The 15773-nt window shown below is 45.6% G+C and overlaps 1 protein-coding gene across 15 annotated transcripts in view; it reads right to left on the reverse strand.

Moving 5' to 3' along the window:
* Positions 1-2193: 2193 nt before the first annotated feature.
* The window catches only part of LOC101079387 (neurexin-3b), a 194018-nt gene continuing 180438 nt past the window's right edge, over positions 2194-15773 (reverse strand). For 9 of the 15 annotated variants that reach the window (XM_029849450.1, XM_029849440.1, XM_029849444.1 and 6 more), the window contains 2 exons: positions 14731-14809; positions 2194-4880 (listed from right to left, as the gene is read on the reverse strand). In XM_029849450.1, the coding sequence (XP_029705310.1) occupies positions 3889-4880; positions 14731-14809 (1071 nt within the window). In that variant the 3' untranslated portion in view covers positions 2194-3888. Of the gene's footprint in view, positions 4881-6365; positions 6935-14730; positions 14810-15773 lie in introns of all 15 variants that reach the window. The other 6 variants (XR_003891242.1, XR_003891241.1, XR_003891240.1 and 3 more) reach the window with 2 other exon arrangements.

The raw sequence follows: 15773 nt of genomic DNA on the forward strand, positions 1-15773 counted from the left end.
TTAGAGTCCAGATTAGCACATTCATATCTCAGCAGTTAATTAGTGCTGAGGAGCTACTGCAGAGTGATGGAGCAGAAGAATAGGAGGAGGAGCGCTCCCTGAGGGGACACACAGTTCAGTGTGTGTGTGCGTATGTGTGTGTCTGCATACACATGCTGAATTTTATGGTTGTTTTTAGTGTGTCTGAGTGTGTTATATGCCCTTCATAAGGTCAGCAGGCTCATATTCTACCTGTCATGTCTGATCACTGCTTCCTTCACGGCTGCAAAGCTTCATGTCCACAGAGGATACGGATGATCTCCTGAATCCTGACTGGGAGGACGACACCGTTGCACGTCCACAGCCTCCACACAGAGCACGCCATGTTGGCTCTACAGCACCTCAGGGTGGAGACACACATCCATCTGTAATCAGCGTACGGACAGGAAAATCTGCTGAAGTGGACTAAACCAGTTCATTAGCTGACGTAAAATTACATAATGGGCCAATTGTGAGCCTTTTAAATGCATCCAAGAGAGCGTGAGCGGCGTGCACGCCGGTGTTCGACAGGGCAACGGCACAGTTAATGCAGCCGAGCGCACACAGGTCCTGTTGGAAAAAGCCATTAGCAAATGTAAATTGTTTTTCTCTCAATTAGGGAATGAATTATCCGGCCGACATCGGCGCGATGTTGGTTTTTACTAATTTGACTAAAAGGAAAAGTAGTTGCTGCACATAAAACCCAATCAGTAAAGTTTGCTAGCCAACAACCGTGCAGGCAAATGCGATGGGAATCTCATTTTATCTTGCTGCCGCCAGCCTTTTAAGAAGTCATCAGAGCTACTTAGGGCCAGTAAAAATGTCTTCTTAAGTTCTCGGCCTCACATTTTTGTTGTTTTACATTTGTCAGCTGGACCCGTTAAGCTTCTTATATCTGTATGCTGACTTATTCTTAGCATTTATTGCTGTTTTTAACTTAAAATCTGTGTGTCAGGGCTGTAAAACAGGCGATAAATCTAAGATCTGGTGCCACTGACAACCAGCACAATCCAAAGAGAACATTGCTGTAATTTGCAGTTCCCTTCTAAAATGATCCATCTACAGTATCCACTGGGTGTCCTTTGCTAATGGCTACATGATCTGCTGCACAGCTGACCGATTCACCTGATATTTAATGAATCCCAGGAACAGCCTACACCTCCTGTCCATTAGCTGGGAAATGGCCCGAGACTCAGGCAGCCCTGCTCCTCCTGAGAGGACTGGAAGGTCTGGTTTCAGAGTGGGACCAGCTACTGCTCCTGGTTGGTCCTCTTCCTGTGAATATGTGGCCTTTGAGAGAACCTCATACAATTTTACTAGTTAATACTATTTAGAAGAAACTCACCCGCAATAAAACAAAACATCATACTTTGTACCTGTTGACCTGTTCTGAAGGGCAGCAGGATGGAGCGAGAACGGGGCGTCATTAGCGGCCGTCTTCGCACGCATTAACTGTTTTATTGTGTCGACATGCAATTTTAGCTTGAGAAAAGAAAATTAATCTTAAAATGAGGGACTGCTTCAGATTGCACACACACACACACACACACACACACGTGTATACTTTTTTTAAAATAAAAAAAATCGTCCCCGGGAGGAAGAAATCCCTGCTGGCCCCTGCTCCTGTTGCCTGTGGCAGGATGAATGATCTAATATGTAGTCATTGTGCGCGCTGGATATACTCACACACGCCGCTCTGATATCCTACATCAATGGGCTATTGCAAGTTAATGACCGGCCCTGTGAAGGCCCATTTGCACGAAATATGGACGGTGTAAAAAGGGGCCGGGAGAGCAGGTGCTGCGGCTCATAACGCCGCCATATGGCTGCGCTGGAACCCATTTGGCTGCGCGCTCCCACAAAGACCTGAGTCTGTCAAAGCCGGAGCATTCCTCCGCTGTCAGGACCACGCTGGACCCTCTAATAACTGTTTTTACCCCTCATCTCTTTTCCTCCTGTTGCACCCACGAACAGTGAATTTGCATAATGACTTACAGGTAAACGTGGATGTCGGGCGGCTCTGAAATTCATTTGAATGGAAATGATGCCACTTTTTGGCATAAAAGGCAATCATTGAAGTGAAAAACTACAGACTGTGGCTCCCATTTCCGTCTTCCCCGCAGCTGAAATGGACTGAGGGACAATTTACTATCCAAAAACATTTGGGAACAAAAGTTTTTTTTTTTTATTTCTGGGAAACAGTTGGAGTCAAAGGAGCATAAGACAGTATTAATTAACTGGTTGTAAAAGCCAAGTAACAACACACACGGGAAATAAATAAAATAAAACATACACATAGTGATCTGCGTGAACAAGAACAAGAACAATTAATGTCAGCAATAAATAAGATAATTTAAAAAAAACAAGATACTGCTGGAAGAAAACGTCATAAAAATTAGACATCAAATTAATCTACACCATAACAAAAAAAATTAAATGCAAAGTAGAGAAATGGACGAAAACACATGTTTGTTTGTTTTTTTTAAAAAAAAACGGAAAATGTTAAAAATGCTGTCACGAGATCACCAACTTCACCGGAATCCATCTTTATTCATTTGTTTATTTTTCTCCAATAAAAAAATAAAGAAGGTGATTAAAGCAACCTCAGAATAAGGAGCAGTCCCTAATAGAAGATCTGAGAGGTGTTTTCTACATGACAGTTTCCCACGGTCAAATATTCACGCCACTGAGGAGAAAGGCCGTCCACCCAGACTAGACGTCTAATCTAAACATTTTTTCTCAGCCTTAAAAATGTTCCTCTGCACATCGTTGGGTTTTTATGTTGTTTTTTTTTCCCTCAACAGCCAGGAAGCCCCGGCAAAATTGTCACGTTGCTACGGCGGTAAAACCAAACCAAATCGTCTCTTTATACAAGATATTTGTTGAACAAAACCAAGAGAAAGTAGAGTTGTCTGTACAATATTGACGTCCAGAGCACAACGGCTAAAATGTGTAAACGTACTTGCTGTTTTTGACACAGTCATAAATTCACACCCTGGAGTCAGTCTGGAAACCAGATTTTTTTTCACCCCTTTTTTCTTTGATAATTAAATCTCTGCCAGACAGAAAACATCATGGTTGTATTTTGCCTTCGTGTCACCTGGGAAAAAAAGGAAATAACTAAAAATAAAGGGATGCAATCAGAGGAACGCCAGTACATCGTGCCCAATCCTCAGCTTCCACTCCAGGGAGGGTGAGAAAAAGCCTGATTTACAGGATTTTCTCGCCCCCTGCTGAGCAGTCCCTGAGCACGCCCTGTCCAGCCCTGATGGGACTTCGCTCTCCAGAACAGAAATGACTGAAGTACAAAAACAGAGAAACAAAAGAAACCAAAAGACAACTGTAAATACACATACGCTTTAGCTCATATAGCATCCGTGAAAGCTACATCGAATGACCCTTTTTGACTTCCAACCTTCCCGACAATCATAGTTTCTCGAGGTCCCTCACGTACACAGATGCCAGCACCACGTCACATACACCTCACATGCATGCTCAGAATGGCCGAAATGATCGTATTTTACAGGGATACACGGACAACGCTGTTGGAGTTCCTAGGATCACACACCGCTCCACAGTCGCTTGGGATCGTGTGGACGTTGTTCACGCTGCCCACTGGTTCCAGCAGGGACTCTTGTAAAGGTCCATGCTGAGTCCCGGCGGAGTCGTACCGCAACGTCGTCAACGTTGTGATGCTTACAATAGTAAGTGTGCTTCCATAAGCCAGAGTCCATTTGGAAATGTTTCAGTGACTCAACAATTTGAGTTCTCAAGAGATTTAACCCTTTTAAGTCACAGTTGCCAATATGGTACTGTCAAAATGTTTATAATTTTGTTCAGTTTGTCTTCCTATGTGTTGGGAAATGATTTCTATACATAATATTCCTTGTCTTTGTCTTTCGGTCTCTTGCTATTGGCGTTGCCTTTGGCGCTGCCGCTGCTGGGTGTTTTATCCTTGACTACAGCGCCATTGGTTTGCGCCGAGTTGCTGATGTAGTTGCGCGTCTCGTCCACTTGGTAGGAACCCTCGTCCCGGTTCCTGTATTTGTACATGGCGTAGAGTAGGATGAGGATGCAGAGTGCGGCGGCTGAGACTATGCCTACCACCATGCCCGTGGTGCTGCTGGATTCCCGGATTACCTCCGACGCCCCGGGTGGCACCCGTCGTACCACGCTGGGCACTGTGGGCAAGGGGGCGGGCACGGTACGCAGCATGGGCGAGGTGATGAAGGGGCCCCGCGGCTTGGTGCCGTCCAGATCGAAGGATGTGGGCAGGGGCAGGAGGACTATGTCTGGCTGCAGGGGTTTTACCTCGCGGTTGTTCATTTTCCCAGCGGGCAGCTTAGGCGGCGTGTCTGAGGGGACCGCCGCGGGTGGCGTGCTCCGGGGATTGGGCAGAGGTGAGGTTGGTGTAGTCCTACCTGCCTCAGAGGCTTTGCTAGGCCTCAAGTCCTTGGCCTCCCACTTGGGCGCGAGGGCTTTGTAGCCGCCTTCATAGGCCGATGTGGTCAAGATCTTATCTGTTACCAGGGAAAAGGTGGTGTAAAAATCTTCATCGTCAGTCGGGGGCAGGCTAGAGTCGAAAGCTTCGCCAGAGCCAAACCCCGAAATCACCATGCCATCATCATCATCATCATCATCATCACCATCACCATCATCACCACCATCACAATCATCGTTGCCTCGGTCCGACAAGCAAGGTACCCCCGCCTCAGTGGCCATGGCCAAGGATTCTTTGGTGGTCTCAATAATGGTGAGGACAGGGCGAAGGGTTGGGGGGAGGGGGATGAAGGGAGAACGGGTGGATACAGAGGGGATGTCTATGGGGTCCTCGACTAGCACGGGGATGACTAGCTCCCCTCCTGGAAGGAAAAACACACAAAAACAGCAGTTAGAGGGCAGAAAGATTCCCATCGGAAAAGCAAGAAGCAGCCAACCACCAAAGTAAATCAATGACAAACGTAGAAAGCAAAGAACCAAGGATAAATAAATGAATGGAAAAAGAACAGAAAATACTTGAACAGTGCAAAAACAACAGAACTCAAAACCAAAACAAGACCCAAACTGAAAGAAAACAACAGCCATAAATGAAATATTCATTGCATCAAAAGGCTTTGAGGGATGCACAAGGGTGAGCCACGCTAGACTAAAGCTACACATTAGCGCCTCCCAACAGCAGAAAGATGTCTGGTGCATTAAAAAGTAGTCAGATATTCTACACGCTGCATGCATATTCATTATGACACAATATTAATGATAGTGTCCCTAGATTTAGTTCTGTCCTACAGCGATGCGTATCTCTGCGAGGAACTTAGTGAGCTCAGGCTTTTAAGAGGCTCCTTTCATTCGTCTTGGCTTTTAAAGATGTGCCCTGTGCACGAAACCAAGCAGAGGCTATTAGCAGCTGTCTGCAATTCATGCTCAAATCAGTGGGCCTTACAGCAAAGCTAGCGAAATTTGAAGGTGTTTCTGCTCTTTAACCCCGTTGAGCTACGCGTCTGAAAGATGCTAAGGACTGCGGCGTCATAGAGCTGGAGTCAGATGCAAATGTGGGGTTTTAGGACGGTAGGGTCTACGAGTTCAACAACATGAGCAGCACCTTCTTAAAACCCTGAACGTTGCCTCAGGTCGATCGGCAGATCCCACACTGACCTAGAAAAGAAAACCTCAACCGCTGCTCATTTCATTAAAACTGGAAGGACCTTTTCTCTCCTCAGCGTTCGTTGGCTCCCCTATTAGCCCTAGCCTCTTGCCTTTTGACCCCTACATTCACCACGATGGCACAAAGTCATCGGACAGTTCAATGACACCTGAATGTTCACTGAGACTTTTTTGTCACTCAGGTTTCCTATTATGGCCTTGAGATTTGCAGCCTTACCCAGAAGGTAAAAAACCCCCACATCATTCTGTCTGAAAAGCCTGTTTTAATGAGCTACGCATTAGCATTAGCGCTAAAAGGTTCCGAAACATTCAGATGTCCATTGAAGCTGCTTATCCTCTTGCCAAAGGGGCTTGTTAGCGAAGCCTCACAAACGGCACTAAAAACAGATGCAAACCTCGTAGAACGATAACGAAAAGAAAACAATGGAAGAGAATGACCCGGAAAGGAAAACCATATGAATAAATGAAGGCATCGCAAAAAAGAGTCCAGAGTTAGAGCAAACATCGTAAAAAATCATTCACAAAGTAAAGCCACAGATAGAGCTATCCAGAGAGGGATTAGTATTACGTAGGAGGAAAAAAAAAGAAAGGAAAACAAGTCAAAAGAAAAGAGAAGTCATAAAAGCCTACGAGGAAAGAGTTTGCAAAGGAAAAACAAAGGCATACCATCACTTTTGTCAACTTACATCAACAAATTGCCCGCATGATTTTGGCAGGAAGAAAACAAAAATTTACAAAAGAAAGTTGTGTAAGAATGACTTTGGACAGGTTAGGTCAGTTTATCTCTCTTTTTTTAAACAGCTGTGGTTAATTAGTATATACTGTGGTTCTCTTTTAAACAGGATGCTACAGGGAGGCAACAACACATACATCCACACATCATGACATAAAAAATAATCTTCACCATTCTGCTCAGGACCATATTTTTTAGGTGTCTTTTCATTTTATATAAAAAACAAATATCTATTTTTAATTGTTGCTTCATAGATACGTCTCCATAAATATCTGATGATCTTTTTCTTGTCTCTCTTCTTTTTGTATATTTATTTACTTAGCTTGTCAGCAATGGATAAATGGATGACTGTACATATCTAAGAGTCTAAAGGGTTGGGGAGGACGGGGGGTGTGAGACGGGGAGGTGGGACCTATGAACATACTAGGAAGGAAATGACATAGATGGGGGTGAACGTGTACATCAGTTGCCATGTCCATGTAAAGGCGGCACGAAGCGGTCGGGCGGCTTTAGAGCTTTTGGCTGTAAGGAAGGGATGGGGATATACAAACAATGAGCATAAACATGCCCATCTACAGAAGAGAACAGCACTCTGACAGTTTTACAGACCCTAAGCTGCAACTTCTTTGTCATGCACAAAAGAATTTAATCCAAATTTCAATCAGAAAATTAGGCCTTAGAATCACAGGTAGCAATAATAAAGAGATCAGCATAGAAACAGATTGGAACAGTCTACAATAAATTGTTAAGGCTCCACTTTAGGTTCTCTTTTTCCTCCATGATATGAACGAAATTTACTCGTCACTTACAAAACATTGTATAATTCATAGAGAAAAAAGGGAGGCGTCACTCTGATTAGAGAAGAAAAACTCAACAAACATTGGCAATCATATGTTTTTTCGTCTTTTTTTTATAGAAAAAGCAGATAAAATTTGAACATTTTCATAAAAAGAACAGAGATGCGCATATATGTCTGCTAACATATATGTACAAAAAGACAGGAAAATAAAACAAGCAAGAAAGAACGGAATCGATTTCTCACACTATCAAAGATGGACAACCAGAAAGCACACACTGAGGCAGACAGAGAGGAGGGGACAGTTTAAAGGCAAAGTGTCACCACCTGCGACAAACTAATAATACAAACATTATTATTAGTTATGTCGGTACGAGTCTCTTGTTAGTTAACACGGGACAGGGCGTGCAATCTGGATGTACGTCAAGAAAGAGAGGTCAATCGGAAAAATGGGTCCATTTTTGGATTTCAGTTGGGTTAATGCATGCTTCAGTAAGTTGCATTTAGGGAGAGTAATATACAGTAACAATACAGCAAGCCGTGGGAAAGGGGAGGGGCTTAAGGGGGTTAAAAGGTCACTGCCACAGAGGGCTGTGGGATATTCTGGCAGGCAAGGAAACCATTCTTCAGCTGCTAACAGGAAAGGAAGGTGCATTGTGGGTGATGTATCGCCCACATTATGTGGCATTTAGGCCCATCGCATTTTCTAATCAATCAAGAGGGGGAGCGGGGCGATAATTAACGAGCGGCCGTTTCATTAAACGTTTAGATGCTTTGTGTTATGTGCATAACCAACAGCCTTCGTTTGACAGATAAACACCATATGGGGGAGGAGTTCCACAAGAGCGTGCAAGGAGGCGGCAGGTGAGCGTCGACGGTTTCCACTTTTGCTTCATCGTCATCGAGAAATTGCGCCATCTGTGGCAGAGGAGCGGCGTTATCGAAAGAGGCGTTTAGAGGCTCTGGGGGAAGACGCTACCGTTGGACAGGGCGCAGCCTGGCTTCAGATGGCCACACCCGCTGCTCAGATATGATAACAGTTTAATAAGAGTCAAACTGCCCTTTCCATTACATAAACTAGACGAGCGCAATGTAACGACTTCATCTAAAGCTTTATTTATCCAGCTCGGCCCTCTTTACATCCTTTCACTCTTGCTAACAGCTTTCAGCGTTTGTTAGCTCTGCGTCATATCAACAAAAGGCCTGGATGGGAGGGGACACGCCGCAGTTTAGGGTCTCTGGGAAAGTCAGTGCAGAGGACCTTGATGTTCTGGTAAACACGTTAATCCCATGTAAGCTCCTCCACAAGCTTTGCACATCTTGCTGCAATTCAGAGGCAGACAAACATGGCGGTTTCTAATGGGTTTGCTTAACAAGGCTGCGTTTGCTCTTCGCACTCGACGAGCTGAAGTGGATCAGTTTAAGCCGTCCTCGGCATATAATTCTCCCCAAAAATAGACTTTCAGCAAGGTGATCTGTTTTTATTCTGTTTAAGGGAACGGGGAGTCAGGATATCAGATTATTGAGCGTCGTTTGCACCGATGCCTACCGGCTAGGGTTAGCATCAGCGGCAACGAGCTTCGAAAATGCACTTGTTGCTCCTTAACAAACAAACCTCATTTCATCCCAATTTTGGAGCAAAATCAGAATATTCATTTGGAAGCAGCCGATTAACCGACCCACCTCAGCAGCTTAGAGACATCAGGTGAAAAAACAAAATCCTGCAAGCAGCAGCTTCTCTGCGCTTGCCTCCACCCCATCTCTCCATCTCAGCTCCCCTGGCCTGATCCTCGTGTCCATCCACTGTTTGCTGAGGCTTCCAAATGGAGATGAATCCAGACGGGGTGTCGGGGATTTAACGACGCTTTGCCGTAAAAGTGGGAAAATGGTGCACCAGCAGCGACTGAGTCCATGGGATTTGGAAGCTTCAAGCTGCAGGTGAGTCAGTGGTTTGGAGGCCTTAAATCCCATTGTGGCTGCCTGCATTGTGCCCAGAGACCTGCAGTAGCAGATTCTTACACCTCGACCCACCGCAGGTATGAGGGCTGAGCACAGAACACAACTTCCCAGTGCAGCTACACTTAAAATAGGGCGCCAGGGATTAGCACCGGCTGAGCGTTCCATTTTACTCTGGCATCAAATTATCTCGTATGTGCACACCTCTGCCATAAGGGCTCTAATTTCTCACTGATGCACAATTTCACCTCTATCCTGCTAAGCTGAAGGACATTTCATTTACACTCGGTGAAAAAGCCATTTCAAGCTGGTGAAATGCAATTTTCTGCGTGTCTGGTGTGAAATGTTGGATCCTCGTTTTCAGAAAGGAAAAGAAAAATCGCCCAAAAGAAAAAAAAGGTCGCCGTCAAACCGTTGTCAACGCCGATGGAGCGATCCGACAGATACACAACATTAAATCTGTGTTACTTGTGAGACTCGCCTGCCGCTGTTGGGCAAACAGAACCGATTGTTGGAAACGTCAGCCTGAATTATCGGAAAACCGTACGCGCTGTAAAGCAGAGCTGGAGGAGGAGCCCGCCCCCACTGGAGGCCCTCATCCTGGCTCTCGGGCGCAGTCTGACGTTCAGAATCGACACCTCCGACGAGGCCGCATCAGACGGTCGATTTGCCGTAGAGTCAAAAGGCTACACCTACGCACGGGGTGGACATGTGTCAGCAGAATAACCTTTCCAGGGATCTGAGGCCCATGTGGAAGTGACAGCTGGCCCAATGGGGCCTGACAGAATCATGGCTGATGCCACAAGTGAAGCCAGTGATCCATGGTCACCATCCCGCGTCCTGGAGCACGTATGTTGGGACGCTCACGCAGGATGGAGATAAACCGCTACGCTAACCAGGCCGGACTAATCTTCTTCTCAAGGATTCTTTAACGATTTGTTTGATTTCCGGTTCCCTTTTTCAGCTACATTTAATTTCCACTGGGTTTCTGTATCAAACAAAGTTCAGTTGATATTATGTTGCTGCATGTTTTGAGGATTTCTATGGATTTTGAGATTAAAGATACGTTGGATACTGAAGAAACACGGACATTAGATATTAAGGCTCTATCTATATGTCTTTTAACGCCATACCTGTAATTTTATTTATTTCTTTCTCTGAGCTTTGTGAGATGTGGAGATATTTTTAACGTTTATTTTTAGAATCGCTTTAATTTGCAGATGGAAAACCATCCCCACCAGTTCACAGAGATCTGTGGGAGGCGTCTAGATTCCAGGGTGCAGGCTGACAGAACAGACCTTTATTCTCAGCAGTGACACAGTAAGAACTTTAACGCTTTCGCAATGCTGCAAACGGGCATTTTCTATGCTCTTTCAGGTTCATTTCATTTTATTTTACAGTTTTATTGTCAGTTTGGCTGCTAAAAGCTTCCAGCTACGCAGCCCTGTGCGAATGCAGGGTTTAAAGGGTGCTTTTTCCTCAGATGGCAGCTAAAACAGTAAGAAATAATGACATAAAGCCAAATAAATGAGTTAAAGAGGCTTTGGCCCACATCTGTGACATCGAACCCTCCTGTTGCACTTGATTCACCGTTTACAGCAGCTTTAACCAAGTGACTTTACAGGAACTTACAGTAATGAAACCGTAAACACAGAAGTGGCAATTTAAGCATGACAACTTGTTGTGCGCATTTGCTAGTTTTAGATTGGAGTCAGTGCAATATCCCCTTCCCTTGGCTGACAAATTGAATCTCAGTATATGGGAAAAGGGAGCAGCAGCAGAGCTAATAACATGAATGATGGCTTCATTCAATTGATATGTCCCAGAAAAGAGGCGCCGGGCACTGTCAGCCCCATCCTGCTTCCTGAAACCACAAGAGCCGCAACAAAATCATCAATAATGTTATTAATGACCTCTGTGCTTCCGACAGAAGACTCCTCATCCGGCGATTGTCTGCTTTTAGCATCACTCTCTCCTGAAATAAAGCACTTTTTCAGGTCAACATCTGTTGAAATTGATGAAACGGAAACTTCTTGTCAAAAATGTTGGGAATCTTTAGGTATCTTTGCCCCTTTAATGCATTTATTCTTCCTGTGAGCCCTTTTTAGTTAGACCATATTTTGCGCTAGACTGTAGAACGTTCCTCGTCTATAGGGGCATTAAAGATATAGGCTCTGCTTTGATGACTTATGAGCGCTCTGTCTGTGATGTCAGAGATGTTTGAGGGCGTAACTGGATCATTTTGGCTGGTTTGATGTTGTAAAAAGGATCTGACAGGAGATGGTTTAGAGAAGTTGGATTACTAGTTAATTAAAGTGCAGGAAGGCAGCAGTTTTGACTGTGAAGTGTTTAATCTTGCATATTTCTGTGGGCCTGCACACCCCTATCCTCGTGATAACAAGAGCAACCGTGCCTTTATGGTGCAGCGCTGCACCCCCACCTCACTGACCACGAGGGATCCAGTTTCATTCTTCTGCATTTTCTCACATTTTATCCGACGGTCGCGTTACATTTGTTACAGCAGGTTGTATCTGCTATTTCACATAAAATATCTCCCTGTATTTAAACAAACTTCTCTGGGTTTATGGGAATCTGCAAGTGCAGCTTTGTTATTATTATAAATAGTACCCTATGCTGGATTATGACCCGATGACAAACTGCAACACTTTAAACTTGTTAATCACCATGAAATTAAAGCAGCAATTGACTTCTTTCTGTTTTCCCCCCTCCTGAAAATAGGCATGGCATCCTCTCTTATTGGTGTTTAAAGGCAAATTAATTCCTCCGTCTCCATTCCTGTCTGTGTTTTGCTCCTGTTGTCAGCTCAGTGAACACCCCCCCCGCCGGCTGGGTGCCACACGCTCCTTAATTGCTCTCTTGTGGAACCCCCACAGGATAAAGGGAACAGGTAAGATTTTACAGTTTAATTAAACATACAGACACCACGATCACGGGACGAGCACGGACAGCACACGGGACAGACGAAGCGCGCTAACACAGACAGCGTGCAGACACGAGCACAAAGACGAGGGAGGGGCTGGAGGCAGCGGCGGGCAGGGGGCCGCTGCTCTAGCCTCAAACACAAGACAGACAGACATGTAGTAGAAGCCAGCTTGGGGTTAGCCTGAGACATATGGGTTGGAGAGAAGCAACATACGAAATGGATGCTAGTCATGCAGAAAGAGGGATTTAGAGGGAGAATTATTAGTCCAGGACTGCGTGCATGCCACAAATGCCTTCTACTTGGAGCAACAGATAGAATAGAAAAACAGATATACTGTGTGGCAATAAAAGTCTTTTTATGCCATCTGCATTCAAACAGACATGTATATGCAGAAGGGCTAAAAGAAAGTGGGTGAGTCGGATGGGCGGGGAGATGGGGGGGGGGGGAGGGGTTAACACCCGGGAGAGGAGACGGGGAAGTCATTCTTTCACACACAACTTTCTTAAGACAGAATGGGGTTGCCTGCACAAGGCCAAAACAAGGATGATGGCAAGAAAAGATTTTGTTGCCGTTCATTTCCCTACGCTGTATCGAGAATGGGGGGTGGGGGGGGATGTTTCTTCCACACAAACTCGATGACAACTCTGACATTTCCAACCACCAAAAGTTCATGCGGCACAAGATGAGGCTGAAACGTAAGGAGGGGCTCGATCCTTGCTCGGGGGATGGGCGGCAGATGGAGGACGACACCGGTGCATGAGAGAACGGATAAAAGGAAAGAGACAAAAATAATGGAAACACCCCACTGCACTCACTCCAGCCCCAAATAAAGCAACAAAGCAAAAAAAAAAGAAAAAAAAGCAGAAACTCTCAGCGACCCAGCAGGCCGATACAGTGATGAGATGTTCACATGTGCACCACAGAAGAAGAAAAGAAAGAAACTGAACCAAATGCGAGAGAAAGGAAAAGAAGAACATGTCATGCATCTTTTTACACGACTGGGAGCAGGACGAGGAATGAGGACATGAATTTCTGTGTCGACATGGTGAAATGTGCATTATGTATGACTGTGTATGAGTACATATGTTGCCACTATATGAGGGGAGGGTACCGTGTCAACCTCTGACAACCCGCTTTGTTCATCTTTTGAGAATACTTGGGTTTGAAAGTACAGAGGAATGCTCTAGACGTGCCGAAGCATCGCTTCAGCGTGACTTCACTTACAGAAAAATGCACCGGGAGCAGCCCCCGAACGACCCGACTGGGTGGAAACAGTCAAATTACTGGCAGAAGTCTTCTTAAACACAGCAATAGAGTCAGAGAGTCCATTCGCAAAGAGGAAGAGATGCCAGAGCGGCTGTTATGTCCTCCGAGCAGAGGCGGTAAAGGAAAAGGGCCACTATTGTTTCCCCTCGTCATTAGCGGCGAGAAGTGGACACGCTTGCTGCTAAGCCGAGCCATATTTAGCCAGATTATTCCAGCATCAATTAGCCCGCTCTGATGGCATTTTGAAGGACAGTGAAGCAGTAAAACATCCTCAGCTCTTTATGATTCCCATGGTGCCTCGGGGGACACGCTTACTGAGCCAGTTTCCAGCATGCCGGCTCTCTCATATAGCTTCCTATGGACCATGTGCCGACTGCTCCCGGGCAGGACTGAGATCGACAGCTGCATGTTTAAAACTCGTGCAAACCCAAGTTGCCTCAAAAATAAATAAAAAAAAAAAATCTGCTGTATGACTCCCAGCTTGTTTTTCTTCTTCCACTCACTGAGGGTCTTATTGCTGAGATCCAGCCCCAGTGAGCGATTCAAGTGAGTGAGGAGTGTGTGTCTGTGTGTGTAAAGGGGAGGGGAAGAGAGACGATGCGCACAGAAATTCGAGGATATCTGTTCTCTATTAGAATGTTTCAGGTAAGGCAAGCCTCCGATGACAAAAACAGAGGTACAAACAAGAGAAAGAGGAGGAAAGAGGAGGGAGGAGGAGGCTCTGTTGCAGTTAGTCTGCTACATATCACAGTATCTATGCTGAAAGCATCTTTGTTCTCGAAAGAATCTCAAAATGTATCCTTTGTCAAGAGAGACGCGCACACACGCACAGCAAGAAGAAATCAACCATGTACAGGACAGATACATTTTGAAGCATCAGTTCAGGGCGACATGGGGCTCGATACTAATTTCGCACTTAAGAAAAGTTCTCTCGACCAAATGCTGAGAGGAGAAAATTAGTATCAATGCTTGGTCATGTCAGCAACCAGTGGCCCCATAGCTAAGTGTAACTTGGTTTTCGAGATTAGATCTTTAACTATGACAGACGACAGGAAGCTAACTTCCTACAGACCCTGAGGATAGAAAAAGTGTTTTTTACTGCTTTTATCCATCTCCAAAGGGTTTCTTGAGTTTGGATTTACACTGAGAAGACTCTCAAAACAGTGTGTGTTTCTCACTCTGGCTACTTTTCACAGAACTTTTATTTATTTATTTTTCTTTCTTTTTTGAAGTTACACTTGAAGCTCCCATGGGACGTGATGCTCGGAGGAGGGGCTCCTCGGTGGCAAATCAAAGATAGAATAAAGGGAAATAGACCACGTTCGGCGCAAGCACAACTCGACACACCCATCCCACCTGCGTGTCCGGAGTCGCACTCTTCCAGGTCCTCGTCGTCGCTGGAACATTCTGCCGAAGACACGATGTCATCCGTGGTCTGCGGAGAAAGAGAGACAGTCATCCGGAGGCACTGCGGGGGCTGTTTACTGGCCATCCCTTTCAAGGATATCTCTGCTAACACAGACCTCCCTGCCTGTCCTCCGCCGTCCATACATCACATCGGTCAATCATATTTCACAGTGTTTATCATTCTTTACTTTATGTGTTTTCCACCCCTGCAGATAATTGTTTTCCTTCACCCTTCTCACCCTGCCCCACCCCATTATTTATCACCCCTCTTCTCCTCTGTCTTCCACGATCAATGGCCCCACCAAGCCCCCACAGATCAACACTGTCCCGGCTTGATTTGTGCAGAGGGACGGGAGGGACGCGCGTTAGCTACACCTGCACCGCCAATGCATTATCTGTACCCTCCAGTTCCAGGAATTCAGATTTATCCTCTCCCAGCTTCTTTCTTTGTTTTTTCCATTACGCGTCAACCCGGGGAGAGGTGGAGGTGGGGCACGGGGGTGGAGTGGTAGGTTGTATTTTCGTTGGGCTGCCTTTATGAGAGTAAATCAGTAAAGCGATAAAATAAGCCCCGTCACCATGCAGGGTTATGAAATCAGAGCACTGATTGAGTTTCCAGTCCTGGCCTAGCATGTGGGGCTCTAAATATCATTGAGTTTGACAGGATAATGAAAGTGCCCCCCTGCTTTTCCGGTAGAGCCCGAAAGAGCAGCCCAGCTTCTACTACCTGCATAGGCGAACACACGTTAGCAATCGGGGAAGCAGATTATTTTCTAGTTACTCATCGTGGGTTGTCCCGCAGTGGGATCGCTACACTTGATGCTTCTGCTGATGGGTATAACGTACCACATTCCAAGGCACGCAGAAAGAAGGAAGCACCCCCCCCCCCCCCCCCCCCCCCCATGCTAAATTGCTGTAAAATATGGCTCTTTGGTAAACAAGGAAATTTATTGAAGCCGCATTACTGCTGGAAAAGTCTTGGCCACTGCTGA

The sequence above is a fragment of the Takifugu rubripes genome, chromosome 16 (genome assembly GCF_901000725.2).
Source record: "Takifugu rubripes chromosome 16, fTakRub1.2, whole genome shotgun sequence".
Taxonomy (NCBI): Eukaryota; Metazoa; Chordata; class Actinopteri; order Tetraodontiformes; family Tetraodontidae; genus Takifugu; species Takifugu rubripes.